The sequence below is a fragment of the Macrobrachium nipponense genome, chromosome 40 (genome assembly GCF_015104395.2).
Source record: "Macrobrachium nipponense isolate FS-2020 chromosome 40, ASM1510439v2, whole genome shotgun sequence".
NCBI lineage: Eukaryota > Metazoa > Arthropoda > Malacostraca > Decapoda > Palaemonidae > Macrobrachium > Macrobrachium nipponense.
The window spans coordinates 28,841,181-28,857,687 of NC_061101.1; the positions used below are offsets into that span (position 1 = coordinate 28,841,181).

Consider the following 16,507-nt stretch of genomic DNA (forward strand, 5'->3'; position numbering starts at 1 on the left):
AGAAGGGTTGTGTTCCATTCGTTTCACGTAATATATTTTGTTAACCTGAGAAACAGAATTTGCCAGGAGAGTTTTCGTTTTGGTTGGAAAATATCAAGCTTTGGGGAAGGTTTAGTAATAAATCTGAGCTTCTCTAGTACTACTCTTTATTTTGTTTATTGTTATTGTTATTATTATGAAAGGGCAGGAGTCCTGTTTTGTACAAAACACTCGACTCTATTTTACGGGACGATTTAATTTTGCACATGAAACTTGTCTTTTAACAAGTTCATTCTTTGTTGATAATGTACCGGGAAATACGGTATCTTATATACTATTTACCCGGATTATTCATTTCAGTGAGTTTTGTATATATATATATATATATATATATATATATATATATATATATATATATATATATATATATATATATCGGTGGTGCATGCGCGCACATACACACTATGTGCACTATATATATGTTTGCGTGTGTTGTTTATGTGTGCGTGTCTGGGTTAGTGTTTACTATTATAAATGTCAAATAATGTGTTTTCCTATCTCTTTCACTGGATCATCCATTAAATTTAATTATTCTTGAACTTCCACACTTGTTTTACCTTATATTTCTCACAGAAGAACTAAATAAAAATTGTTTTTATTTTACTTTTCTCAGTAGGACCTGAAATGCAGCATGTTTTTAATACTTAATTTAAATTGTTTGAAGGAAGGCAGGTGAAGAATTGGGTAAATAGGTGGATAAATATAATGAGAGAGAGAGAGAGAGAGAGAGAGGAGAGAGAGAGAGAGAGAGAGAGAGAGAGAGAGAGAGGGGACAATTTTCTTAGAAACATGGAACACAGACATACTTGAAATTTCATTTGATATTAAAAGCTTTTAATTCCTTCATACATACATACATAAATTTATGGGTATGTAATAAATTATTCAGTAACGCTACAGTTCTTGATTTCCCAATAGATTTGCATGGAATTTGCAGTATATTTTCGCGACCAGGTTTTGTGATATCATTTAGCGTCAACAATATTGATTGGCACAAGTCAATTTGCTCATGTTACCGGTAGTCGCGTAAGTGCACTGGTTCAATTTTTCCTCCAACATTGGTTACCAGATGCAAAGTGTGAAGGCAGGATGCTAAAAGGTTCAGGGTAAATTGCTTTTTTGACCCCCGTCATGAGATGCAAGAGATGGAAGAATTCTTTAGTATTTTTCTTTCCATTACATGTGCTCTTCATAATCGTCATCAACCACTTCCAGTATTTTATTTATTTGTGTGGTCAGATATTAAAATTCATAGAAAGTAATCTTATATATGATTTGACTTCTTTGAAATGCTTTTTATTTTAAACAAAGAAAATAAACATTTTTATATTTTATGATTACAATATTAGCAATGGGATAGGGTTCTCTGAATGCGCAGACTCTCTCTCTCTCTCTCTCTCTCTCTCTCTCTCTCTCTCTCTCTCTCTCTCTCTCTCTCTCTCTCTCTCTCTCTCTCTCTCTCTCTCTCTCTACTCGATTAACATACCACATATATGAACACTGACCTGGAAATTACTCTTGGGATTTTCACCATTAATATCCCAGAGGCAGGAGGCGAACACACCTAATGATGACTAAAGAACTTTTCTCCTTTAATGCGTTTAATGCCCAGTCCCCTAAATGATTGTTTTCAATAAACCTTTTGTGCGATAATCAACTTTTCTCAGCTGAAATGTTACCGAAATAGATGCCATCAATTGGCGTTAGAGCCACATTGAACGTTATTAATATCTGCCCATTATTCGCCTGGATTACGGTGAGGGAAGTGCGACTTTGGCGCGAATGGGGAATAAGATAGAATGCTAAAAGGAATGGAGATATAAAAATGAGAGGTAAAGGGAGCAGGAGCAAAGAAAATGGAGAATAACGAAAATGGAAATGTTCCAAAAGGTTAATATCTATCCTCAAAAGGTTTCCCTCACTACAACACGAAGCACAACAAAATACGGACATGGGTCATCGGGATTAATCACGCGATGGACATTGCACCCACAGCTGGCTATTTTAGGTTTCCACGGTTCACAGGTGTGCGTGTGACTCTGGACACACACACACATATATATAATATATATATATATATATATATATATATATATATATATATATATATATATATATGTGTGTGTTTGTGTGTGTGTGTGTGTGTGTGTGTGTGTGTGTGTGTATTTGTGTGTGTGTGTGTGTGTATCCATTTGTAATTATAATAGCCATTATAACTCTTAAGTTCTCGAATTCTTCAAAGTTTTATGGATACAAAGCCTAGAGATCAAAGTGCAAGAAATATGAAGAAATTTTGATGTCAGGTGGCTGGAAGCGAGCCTGGTTTACCATAATCACAACGAGGTCACGTTGCCGACCTGACCACGAGAACGATAAAAAGTCTATCGCCTCTGATACATACATATACCTGTCGTTTGGATTCTACATATATATATTTCAACCTAAAAAGAAATAAAAACGATTGCCCACTTGGCTTGCGATAACGAGGATGGGTCTATTCCAGCTGTAATAAATGTATCTGAAAATGACAGGTATATGTATATACTAGAGGCAATAGACTTTTGATCCTTCTCATGGTCAGGTTGGCAATGTGTCCTCGTCGTGATTATGGTAACCCGGGTTCGTTTCTTGCTTCCAGGCATCATAATTTCTTCATATTTCTTGCACTTGGATCTCAAGGATTTGTAGTGCCAAGTGTATCCAAAAATGCGTGAAGAATTCGAGAAGTTAAGAAGGCATTGGGGCTATTATAATGGCATACGTATCTGGTAAAAAGTGACCAGTAGATTCTACATACATACATACATATATATATATATATTATATATATATATATATATATATATATATATATATGTGTGTGTGTGTGTGTGTGTGTGTGTGTGTGTGTGTGTGTATATACATATTCATATTAATATTTATATAACAGGGATGGTTCTAGATTAAAAAGCAACACAATAACACAATGGCTATTTCCCTATTTATACTTTAACTACTAAATTGTGGGGTAGCCCCTGTGCAGTAAACTTCCACATTGGCAGCAGATTTACACTTACAGGGAACGAATCCCCTTCACACGTAGCCTTGCACCTCTATCATGCATGCACTCTTTCGTTACTTGGAAATAGCTATCTGCCTTATCCAGCAATTTCTAGGTGTTTCTATCTTTCTCTCTTTCATTATTTCCACATGACCTCACCATCTCAAAATACTTTGGTTCATCCTTTCACTTTTACTAATTCAATGCAACTCCTCCACACTTCGCACACTTTCAGTTTTTCAAATGCTGCATAAACTATCCAAACTATTCATTTTTACAGTCTTTACCTTTTCCTTTCAATTAAAAACGCAGACTTCACTTAAATAAATGAGAATGTGGTCAGCAATCCCTTCATTCATGGATGCAGCTTACAAAGCTGCCAAATATATTGATTAATAGTGCTTCATCTCAGGACATGATTACATCTTATATTATTCGAGTTGCTCTGATTCCCTGTCAAAGCTATGTTATGGTTTGAAATGTCGTTAATTATTCATCAATTTATCAAGACTGGATGTCCGAAAAATTTGATGAAATATTTTAAAGACTTGCCATGCACAGTACAGCCAAATGTTAGCAACAAAACAAGAATACTTATAGATGGTTCTCAAGTAATGTGTGCCTAGATGCACTAGATGCAGTTGTTGATTGTAGATCCTTTAAATATTCACCTCCAACACTATTTTAAATATCTTTATGGCTCATCATATTATTAAGACTAGGTTTCCGAAATATTTGAGTAACGTGAGCCAAGACGCAGTTTGAATGGTGGGTTTAGGTTCTTTTAAGTTTACAGCTCCAGCACTGTATAATAAGCTTCCACTTGAGATCAGGAGGACTGAAAATGCAGTCTCTTTTCTAAAACAAGCTAAAGATTTTCTTACTCTGAGCGAATTTGTGTTTCTTGCAAAGCACCTTCAGTGGAGTAGGGCCTGAAAAAAAGGAAGCAACAGTTAAACAGAGGAAACTGTAAAGTCTCTGTCTGATCCTTTGCACATGTCCTTATCTTGTTTCACTTTTATAAGTGATTTACCTCCTGTCATTCTACCAGGATCCATGATTACTCTCAAATACTTGTACATATCTGACATTTTCATTCTTCTGCCATCTTTATTATCAAACCTTCTCCACAATCCTAGTCATTTTTATCATTCCTCCTCCCAAAATTTATGTTAAATTTTTCCCAGTAGCAGACTCCTTCAGACATTTACACTCTCCAGTGTCCCTTCACTAACCCCAGTTACTACCGTTACACGTGCAAATTTTAGTTCTTCTCTTTATTTACAACCTTTTTTCATATTCATATGTGTGTGCTTGCATTTGATTGTATGTGTTCCTTTGAAATCCATTGTTTAGGTCTCTCTCCTAGCTCCAAAGAGTAAAGGGTTAATTGTAGGTAGAAGCATCTCATCCCCATTATGTCTTAAAGGAACATTTAGTCAGATCTTGACTGCATGTCACAGTAGGAAAATTGCCCAGTGTATCTTCTTTGCTGTTTTTGTCCACATCCATCTACAGCCAATAGGACTGCTTGTTTCTGAACAAGAGGTTGTTGCCTCACCCGAGATGATACCTGCTTCGTAGGCAGTAAACTGTGCATGCCACATCTAAATTATGATTACAACTTATCTCTACATAGTTCTGCAGGTCAGTATTACCAGATTTTATTGACCAATGACCGAGTTAGTGAATGTTTCTGGCATCATCACAAACATTATACATCTACCTTACAGCTGTATTTCCTTTCCCATGGAAGGTAGACAAATCTTAAACAGTGAAGCCTGAAAGTAATGATTGAACTAGTATCGTTAGGCACTATTTCAGAATCGACTATATACATTGAACTGGATTTCAGTGATGGTCAGCTCCTTGATTAAAGGAAATCCAGTTAAAAAAAATAACACTTGCTCCTGTTGGGATGTCAAGAGATATGCTGCTTTGGCAACCAGTTCAGTTTCATTGGCTCTGATGGTATGATGTGAAACTTACTTCTTTCAATGACTCCATTCCTAGCATGCATAAGTAGTCATGTGTTTGAAATCTCATGATAGCATGGCACTACAGCTTCCAGATATTTTCTGTGTTGCTGCTGGTATCTTCAGCCTTTTTCATAACTACCATACTTAACAGTCCTTCAAAAAACTGTTTCTCTGTAAGAAAATGCACTAGTTCTCTTATTTTTTCTCATCTTGACAACTGATCATCTGTCCTTGTTTCAATCTGGCCTCAGATTTCAGGCTTAATGTATTTTTATATGCCAAACACTAAACCACGCTATTTTATTTGTCACTGTACAACTAAAATTTTTATAAGGATATTTTTTGGTTGGTTAGCAGACATGACTAGCATCTGTCCTAGGTTTAGATGATCCCCTGCATCATAAACATTTTCAAGGACATTCTCGATGGTTGCTACAAAGTGTGCCTACTCAAAGCACAGTTATCAGAACTGTAATACTTCAGATGGCCGACTCCTCTAGTGTGCTGCATTGTGAGCTGCCCACGTGATGCAGACTTCATTACCCACAGCTTTCTCTTCCACTTAAGTATACATTTCCTGCAACAGTTACTGGTTTGACTCAGGTGTCAGCAGTGATTGAGTTGCTCCCAAGGGAGGATGTAAATTCTACATAATATGAGCTGGTTAGACATTGGTGAATGCCTGTGGAAGCTTGGGAACGTTGTGACCGTTGTACTTGCTTTATATCTGTGTGTCTCAGGCTTGAATGCTTGAAGATGGACAAACTGGTGCCATGCAAGGATGATAAGGCAGTAATCATAGTGGGGCCGTGGCCAGTGTTTTACAGTCTTGAAGTCATGAACATCTGCGTTTTCATTGATAGTAGGCACACTACTCTATCTTTTACAATGCATACTGGGGCACAAGTGCTGCTTCTAGCTGGGCTGATAAATGTAGAACTTTGTCATATCATGTACTTATTACTTTGCCATGCAACATAGCCGTAGGTGTCGCATGTTTGTTGGAATGCCAGTGGATTTGTATTCCTACCCCTTTTAAAATGGCTATACACCACTGTATCGTGCGAGTGTCAGAATTTGATATCAGTAATTTGAAGTAGTAATGGTGGAACAACCTGTTTAGTTCATCTATAATGAAATGCCCTTCCCATGTTTGATGCTCAAGCATGCCCTATAGTCACATACTAGCAGCCTGGAGAGATGAATCATATCAGTTTGCTTGCATTTGCCAAGAATTATCGTACATTCTTCTCTAAAGGTTGGTAGGATACCTCTTCCATTATGAAAAGCTTTCAAAATGTGAATGTCAAAGTTAAACTCAGGTGATAATGTGCCCAGTGTCAAGTCTTTCTCAGTAGTGTGTCATTAACAAAAGTTCTCGTGCTTTTTGCTTATGAAAATTTTAGGATGGGTCCTCAGCTGTGTAGGCCTGCTAGGTATTTAGGGTGATATGTTAGTTCTTCTGCACTTAATTTGGCATTATCAAGTGTCTGTACACAATCACTCAAGCATCTATTCAGTTTCACTGTCATTGTATGTCGTCTGTCATCTCTGAAGCTTCTTCCTCACCTAGTAATTTGTAACTGCTGCTCTCCTCTACAGCACCTGCAGATATTTAACTTTTCTGATCTCTATTTAACTTCTTCAATACTGAAAGATCTCAATTCCCCCATCTTCAATTCTTTCAGTGTCAAACTTGAGAGTCATTGCACATGCTGAATGAAAAGAGGAATAATCTTTGCCAAGCTCTTATAACTGTCATCTTGATTAAAAGAATTTCCATGCAGAGACCCAAGATTTTCTATATTCTGTTGACAAAAAAATCATATTGCCTAGTCAGCGAGGAATTGCTTTTTTATATACATATTGTGTCCTTAAGTAACTTATCCTTCTACTTCCCTAATGAGCCATGTCTAGTGTAGGACATAACTAGGATCATTCATCCAGTGGCATAATTTTGCAACACCTGTACACCATCCAAATAACGAATACCCCATCATTATCCTTTGGCTTAGATCTCTTGCACTGACATGTCCTGCTAGCTGATTGATTTAGGGTTACTGAAATGTCATTTGGGACACTAATCCTTGTTTAGACCAGTAGCCTCGAGTGTGACCATTTCTATGTATGTATTTCTATGAGAAATGAGAATAGATGGACCAATATTAGGACTCTATAGCCCAATGTTATGTATGTAGCTGTTGATATGTACAATTTTATAGCTCAGTAAGCCATACGATCAAGAAAATGCCTAAAATTAATTCTAAATAAAAAAAAAGATACATGTCTGAGAGAATCAGAACAAATCATGCTTGAATAGATATAAATTCCACACCGTTAAGCTACGATCTCCCTTAAATAGGAGCTTTGGGTTCATGGTTTATATAATGTGGTTCTGTAGCACGAATAGGGTTAGGTATGCCACATTTAGGCAGGTATGTACGTTAGCAGATAAGAACACAGTGTTGAGGTCGTCGGAATATTAAAAGTGCTATTGTTATGATTTTGCGATTGAAGTGAAAATTCTTCATTTCTGTTATCTCACTATAAAAAGTGAGAGGGAACATTCCTATTGATTAAAGATACTTGCCTTTTCTTTAATGGATGGTAGGGATTTTTAATACAAAAGATGATGGAGATGTAAGAGAATTAGAAAGATTTCAAGAGTTTCGTGGAATTTGCGTTATCTTTAAAAATATTTTGGCTATGTTCTGAAGTACTAGTTATTATAACGAAAGGCTAAAAACAAAATGATAACAGAAGATGGAAGAATGATTTTCTGACGTACCTTTGAGGACGAAAGGAATAACAGGAAGTGTACCTAATCAGTAACTGGCTTAAGAGCGAAAGGATTTCGTAAAAAGAGAGAAATGACAGAATAAAGCCTTCACTGAAGGGAGAATGATATATAAGGAAGTTGGTGAAAAAGGAATGAAGATTTAAAACGTAGGAGAAATTTATGAGGCTGCATCTTCTACCCTTCCTTTTGTGATGAGTGAGAGCACATTTCAGAATCTTTGTATTGCTCTTGTAAGTTATTCTTGCATAGTTCTAAATATTAAAGGCTGATCACCACTACTTGTAAGTTTGAGATACATAGTGATTTTCATCTTGTTTCTTTTCAGCGGGAGAACTGGATGGGTCGACACAAAGCCTAGCAGTAACAGATGCAGGTAATTATGAAATGTTCATTTGTAGTTGTAAGGCAGGTAATTAATGGGGCATCTAAAAATTTGATTTTTTGGTGTAATCCCATCCATTAGGATTACACACAGCCAATGAATGAATTAACCAGAGAATGTGTTTCGTAATTTCAGGTACCATTTTCTTAAAATGTTTGGGACACATACATTTAAAGGTGAAAGATCCTACAATACAGCGTGACAGTTCTGAATAGTGTTTGTTTTTCTTACTTACTGTATGTTACCTTACTCTTTACCAAGTCGGAACTCATGGTGTGCACGTTTACTCTTGGATCTACAGTTTTCTCTTATTGAAATTGCATGTAACTTATCGTCACCTATGATTCACACCCTTATAGTGTAACTCCTTCGTTTCCTATGACCTTAAAAAACAGGTGCCATATGACAAATTTTCCTCATCCTTTAGCAACCTATGTTATTGTTATTAAAATGTTTTCTTATTGACCATTTAAAACGTAGCTAATTTATTGGTGAATATGTAAATTAAATGTAACGATGTATTAAGTACGTTATACATGACACCAACAATGTATATTGCCTATTCGTGGAGCCTTTTATTATTTATATAGGTGTTAAATTCGTGATGAGGAGTCAGACTTGCTTAATGCAGTTTCACCTTCGATACCAGGTGCCAAGAAAACCCTTAGTAGTTTAATTCTTACGTGCTTTCAGTCAGCTGTTTCGTTGCATTTCGAGATGGAGTTTTTCTACCTGTACTGATGCAGAATGTTCACGACGCTGTAAAGTTTGATCGCATTACTTTATTAACGGAAGGAATCCATATTTTATCGATGGTGATGCCACTGTTGCACCGTTCTCACTCTTCATCAAGAGTGAGCTGATATTATTACTATTTAACTGTAGAACTGGAAACGGCACTACAAAAGTAACATACTAGGCTTTCCTGACATACAAGAGAAGAAAATGATTATCAACAAAGAAAGGAGAAGAAAGTGATGCTTAAAAAAAAAAAAGGGATACTCAATCTTGATGAGGGAAGGCTAAAGGAGGTAAGAAGGCCAAGATCGGAGAGAAATGACAAATATAGTTGTAGAGTGGAAAAGCTATCATAATAATTAACAACCAGAAAAGCTATCATAATAATTAACAACCCGTAAAGTACTGCATGCTGGAGGTAACCATACTGGTGATTAGTCTTGGTTTGGCAATATGCATGGTTATACAGTAAAATAGTCCAAAGTCTTTCGCATTTAAGCAACCAGATAGTTTAGTATGGCAGATTACTAATATGACCAATCATATGCTAAAACAAGCATGGAAATTGTAATAAGTGTTCTACATTAAAAGAAAATCAAAACATTTTGAAATACTAACTTGGTAGTCATTTTACAAGTATGTTGTTTGGCTCATAGCGTTAAATGTTTGGCAAAGGAATTAACTGTGCTGTTTGATTAAAAAGGGTTTGATGTCTCGAAAAGTTTTGTGGCATGTTCCGTTATACTTTAAATCCTATACTTCACTGTAACATGGTGCCACGGTATGTTGTCATGAGTTATGCTTCAGAAACATTGTTGATAATGAAAATAATCACTAGTTTATTAAGTGATGACCTCTAAGTGTGGCAGTCTGTCATAGTCAGTTACATTTAGCAGAAAAGTCACAAAGACTAGTGCTGCCGAGCCTGTTTATTCGTGTTTGATCTATTCCCAGTCATAAAGGCTTTTGGTGTCTGGCTATCATAAAATTTCCTATCCTCACACGTGCTCCGGATGATAAAATGCTTGGTTTGCAATTTTTTGAATGCTGAGCGATTTGTTGGTATGAGTCATATGATTTCTGCTTTCTTTCGGACAGGTAGAGACAGAGAGACAGATGTAATTAAGTAGTTAAATCTATACTACAGGTGTTTCCAGGGCTTCCAAGTCATACCTTTCACTTCAGACTGACATGGGCCAAGGTTTGTCTGCTCCTAGCCGTGTGGGTAGACAAGATGGCACTTGTTGTTTAGTTTGGTTGATTTCAAATCTTGTTATTTCAGAAGAAGGTCTCCTTAAGTTGTTTTCGTTTTTGCGTGTGTATGCAGGTATTAGCTCTTGTAATCTTAATGTAAATGTATCTGGTAACTTTCACGTAACTGATATGAATCAAGTTCTTAAAAGCAAGAACTTTCAGCACTCGGCGTGGGTATCAAGACAGTAATGGGTGCTTGTGCTTAGTCATTCAAGCAGGATGGTATGCAAGTTTGGTTGCATGAGTATCTCCTTAACTGAGTAATATTTATTAGTGCTGTTCACTTCTTATATTTTTGGCACATTCAGTTTGATTGCCATTGCTCCTCTTCATGCAGATATCTGCTTTGTCCTTCACAGATTAATTGCAATGCTGTGATAGCTGGGAAGTTTTCGGTCGATTGATGAGATCTTGTCAAGAGGGGTTTATATTTCACTTTCTTGTCAGTGTTTTCTCTGCCGTCTCTTTTATTTCCTTAAAAAAATTATTTCTGCAGATAACGGCAACATTCTGCCTTGGATTGGCTGTTCAGTCATATATTTAGATTCTCCACTGTTTAAAGGACACTTTAGTATATGAACTACACGGTTCATGTCAACCTTAAATCTCGCCAGATCATTCATCCAGTGTCATTTAAACCCCTACCTGGCTCCCTGTCTTATAGAGTCATCATGAAATCAATCAATGAAAAGTTAATAATATAAATGGCTGGCTGAATATTCTCGAACGTAATTTTCGTCGGTAGTAGAAGAGTTTGTGGCAATTGAATATATATATACATATATATAATATATATATATATATATATATATATATATATATATATATATATATATATATATATATATATATACAGTGGACCCCCGTATTCGCGTTCTCCAGATTCACGGACTCACACATTCCGCGGATTTCTCTCGGGAACGTTTCCCTGCATTAGCATTATTCGCGGAAAATTCGCGCATTCGCGGGTTAGTTTTCTATAAGAAATATCCACAATTCTGGTTTGTTATCAATTTCATCATAATATGCAGTTTTTGTGATAAAACTATTAAAAAAATCAAGTATGAAAATTATTAGTGGTTTTTTTTTAAGTTTTAACTAACAAAATAGGCTGTTTTTAGCGTTTTTATAGGGGTTCCAAACATTCGCGGAATCTAACTATTCGCGGGGAGGTCTGGTACGCATCCCCCGCGAATATGGGGGACCACTGTATATATTATATTACATATATATATATATATATATATATATATATATATATATATATAATATATATATATATATATATATATATAACACTTAGTAAGCTTACGTTTATATAAGTAAACCATGTATTAATGGATTCGTGGCCCTAATCCAGATACTATCAACCTTGGTAGCTGACATAGTGGTCACTGAATGGTTAGGAATACTATTCCTGGCGGAATTTATATAATATAACCAAGTTTATACATACTAACATTTATTTATTTATTTATTTATACCATATACCTTCAGTTATAAACAAAAGAACATCAGTGAGATAATGAGAAAGGCCACAACAAACCGAAATCTGTATGTTGTTTCAGAATAGCTCAGTAACTGAAGTAGAAAATGCGTTGACGTAACAGCATTGGTGGTTCTGGGAACTACATTTTATCCTTTTACAATAGAAGCTCTACGCTGCAAATTGCATTGAAGTATACACACACACACACACACGGTTGAAACAGCGTAACGAATAAACATGGTCCACAGTTTTTCTTGATTCTGATTTTACACGTTTTTTGACAGAAATGCCCTTTTTTTGTTTCAGCATGTACTCTTTTATTTCATAAACGGAAGTTGTAGTGTGTGCACGTGCATACAAACTACTCACGACACACATATATATATGAATACATATATTAATATATATATATATTTTATATATATATATAACATATATATATAGATATATATACATATATTTAAATATTATATATATATATATATCTACACATACACATACACGCACACGCACACACACACACACACACCGGGTGTTACACGAGTCTATGCAAATATTTGGGGAAATGAAAGAAAATGTCATTGTGAGCAGAAAATGTTCTATAACCAGATGCATTTTAAGGTTTTATTTGTCGGAGCTGATCACTTCACTTGTTACTCTAAACATCCTCGCTTTCGCTTTTCCACCAAGAGCGTGTTGGCTACAAGTGTCAGACTCTTCATTTTGTGGGCAAGAAACTGGAGACAGTGCCTTACCGTTAGATTAATGTCTATAGAATATTCAGATATGATGTTTATTTATGGGTTTTGTAACAATGAACTCCACTGTTATGAAAAAAAAAATGAAATCGGCGATCAGGCCGATGTGAAGAAAATACTTCCAAATCAAATGTATTCTTTAGATACTGAACAAAGGGGAAAAATGGAAATAGCATTGAAACCTTCGCCCTCTCCATCAATGGTATTCACTGGAATCCGATAAAGGAAAGAAAAGCAAGCCGAATGAAATCTCCCCTCGATCAAAGATAGGCCTATTCATTAAATGCCGATCAAAGATTTAAAACATATTTTCAAAAATCTCTCGTTCTCCATCAAAAGTATTCATCATACACCAGTCAAAGGGAAAAACATACTTAAGAAAATGCTTTCATCTCAGTCAGATGAAAAAGAATGGGAATATTTTGGAAAATTCACTTTCATCAGTCTTTCATGAAAAGGGCAGTACATAATATATTCATGCAGTAATGGAAAGAGGTAAAAGAGCTGACGTTGTTCAAAGTGCTGTAACTTATCTACTAGCATTCCCTCGTCATCATTATTACTGTCATTATCACTCATTTAACATACGCCTAGTCCTGACTTCTGGTTCAACACTTACGTGACATTAAGCACTTCTTTCTTGGTGCATAAAGTTAATCATTAAATGTAGGTTACAGTGAAGTCCGTTCACAGGTGATATACTGATTGAAGGGAGTGTAAAGTTACATTTTACAAAAACCTGCGAGAAAAACTCATAATTAAAAGACTAGCAATCCAGTCTCCTAATGCACTTCATCAACACCCCCTCCCTGTCTACTCAGACATCGCATACACCATGTTAGCCAAGAGCAGCGTCAAGGAAAACTGGTTATTTTAAAAATGCGCCTCACCGATAAACAAACCCTTAAAATGCATATGTCTATAGAACATTTTCTGTTTACAATGACCTTTTCTTCCATTTCCCAAAACATTAGCATAAACTCGTGTTACATCCTGTATATGGGTGTGTGTGTGTTTGTGTGTGTGTGTGTGTGTGTAAAGAGAGAGAGAGAGAGAGAGAGAATATATAGAATTTTAATATATATATATACATATATATATATATATATATATATATATATATATATATATATATATATATATATATATATATATATATATATATATATATATATATATATATATATATATATATATAGTATTATATATATATATATATATATATATATATATATATATATATATATATATATATATATATAATTTCAGTAGGAAAAGAAGAGCGTAGGCTAAGAACCACCACATTTTATTTAAGACACGTTTGTTTGTTTCTTCATAACATTTTCAAGCCTAAAAGAGCTATTACAGTATTTTAATAGTTAAAGGATATAATTATTGGCTGACAAAGCTGAGTAAAAGTAGCATCAATGAGAAGTAGACTTTCTGAAAATACTAAAACTTAAGAAAAGCATCTTTTCAGAAAGTCCACGTCTAATGAAGCCCTTGACTCTTTGTTAACTTTTCCCATTTCCATACGTCTCTTAACCTACGCTCTTCTTTTCACACTGACACTGAGATTTCCAAAACATCTGTCTACTTTCACTATATATTATATATATCTATATATATATATATATATATAAATATATAATATATATATGTGTGTGTGTGTGTGTGTGTGTGTGTGTGTGTGTGTGTGTGTGTGTGTGTGTGTGTGTGTAGAGAGAGAGAGAGAGAAAGAGAGAGAAGGTATTATGTATCGAATTTTGTTTGTTCAACCACCAGCTCTCTTAGAATAATTGAACTTCGTAATTTTTTTTATTGTTTATTGTTTTCATGAAAAGATAATTTATGCCTGCATTGCTACATACATGGATTTCCAGAACCCTTTGGAATTAACTCTGTAATATTCATTTGAACATTACGTTGGCTGTTCTCATTTTCATTGTGCATTTAACATCCTGGTCAATTAGTTTGGATTATGTACGAACAAAGAGCATTTGAAGGAGCTCAATAAAACTTTAGAAGACAGCGCAAAAGCTCTTCCTTTAAGGAAATGGATTGGAAATCTCACTGAGTCTAGCACCAATGAAACCTGCATTTACGAGCTAAAGCTTGTTACAGAAACCAGATTAAAAGCACGACAAGAGTTGCAAGGAATGGATAATGCAAGCGATTGTCTTTCCTTGGTCTTCCTTTCCTGCGTCTCAAATGGGAAGTGTCTTACTGCTCATCTGCCCATCGATTTGTTCACTGTTTAGAGATTTTTATCTCAACAGTTCAGGGGATACAGATGACTAAATATCGGAGCTTAAAACATTATAGCATTAAATTTGACATTGCTGTTTCTCGCAATAGCTCTGTTTTAAATTAAAAGAAATGTTTGCAGTGAGAGAAAATAAGCAGTTTGGCGCCATGTGTTAATTGTTTGAATTTTAGAAACGACCACGTTTGTATTTATTTTCCAGTCGTGACGTATGATTTACAAGTATTGCACTTCAATTCCATTATTTTAGAATTATTTCGGTCCATTACTTCTTAATCAAGAACTAAGTTCCAATGAGAGTGCCTTTTTTGCTGCTTTTTATACACTTGAGAGAGAGAGAGAGAGAGAGAGAGAGAGAGAGAGAGAGAGAGAGAGAGAGAGAAGAGAGAGAGATATCGAACACCTCATATAAAACACTTCAAAAGAATAAGTATTGCTACATGGCATAGTTGCTTAGAATGGTTTTGTTAGGGTAGAGTTATTGTTACATAAAAGTATTAACAGAACTTCGTGCAACCAACCTTAAACGATCTTAATTGAAGCTGGCAGTATGCATTTCTTTTGGCCATCTCAACTCTACAACATTAGTGAGCGCATCAAACAGCGATGTTGTTCCTGTTCTGTGATACTCGTTTTTTGTCGGGAGACGGAAGTGAGTAATCGAATTACATACCCATGCAAAACTCTATGCACATATTTCCAAACAGAATAAGAGCCATATCATACAAGAATATTAATGAAAACAAGTTGTAGTATCGCCAGTTGCAGTGACGTGAACAAACTTTAGTATTTTCAGCTTCAGCCCTAAATCAGTCATTCCTATGACAGCCGAAGTGTGCATCGATTTCTATGCTGATTTTGATTTACAAGGTATTGTTGCTTTTCATATTGGCCATAGTGCTAATGTTCATAAAGCGGTTTCTTTTTAATCGCACTTGGGACGTAGATGTACTGTGCACTGTATATTGGACATGTATTCCAATTTTCAACACTTCATAATGCTGTAATGTTAAGGGAAATTAAACACAGGAAACGAAAGTAAACAACACGTTTTCTCTCTTAAATTCAAAGTTTTCGAAATAAATAAATTTTAAAAAAATTATTCACGTTCTCGTCCTGTTGTTATTAATGTTTCCAGATATAGATACAGTACTTTACAATTTACCGTTTGTGTAGTGATAGAATGTTCTTTCTGTCCCTTGCATCCTGTTTATATCAGTCCTGTCATCATTAGAAGAGGTATTCTGTATCTTCTAGTCGTGTTATGGTATGAGAAACATCCCCTTTAGTACTTTTTACCGGATATTTTATTCCCAGATGTTTTGAGAATCTTCCCCTGTTATATATCCATCTTTGCCCTTTGAATATTAGTTTGTATGTACTTTTACATTTAGTCACCCCATATTTGTAGCTTTTTTTTTTTACATTTATTAAGAGACTGACCGAAGTATGATTACCCAACTTGTTTCCATTTATTAAGAAACTGATGGAAATATGACCAGTTGAAAAGGAACTCATTGCGTAAAGCAACTCTCCGAATCATGACAGCTGGCCTGTCATGTATACGTGTGAAGAAATGGGGAAATAGCTGTCACCTGCCAAAGTTAAACTGCTGTGTCTTTTTTTTTAAAGTCACTAATCAGATTATTTTTCTGAAAGAAAACAGGCAGGGGAAGTCTGTCATGATTATTTAGGACGAAAATATGGAAAATTAAAAATATGCCATCCTGTTGGAAGTAATTATCTACCTTGATGCTATATC

General features: G+C 35.3%; 1 protein-coding gene across 1 annotated transcript in view; it reads left to right on the top strand.

Annotated features, from left to right (window-relative positions):
* LOC135212045 (rho guanine nucleotide exchange factor 11-like) overlaps positions 1–16,507 on the top strand; it is a 792,100-nt gene that overhangs the window by 598,882 nt on the left and 176,711 nt on the right. Inside the window, exon 6 of the mRNA XM_064245362.1 lies at positions 8,184–8,231. Coding sequence (XP_064101432.1) covers positions 8,184–8,231 — 48 coding nt within the window. The remainder of the gene's footprint in view (positions 1–8,183; positions 8,232–16,507) is intronic.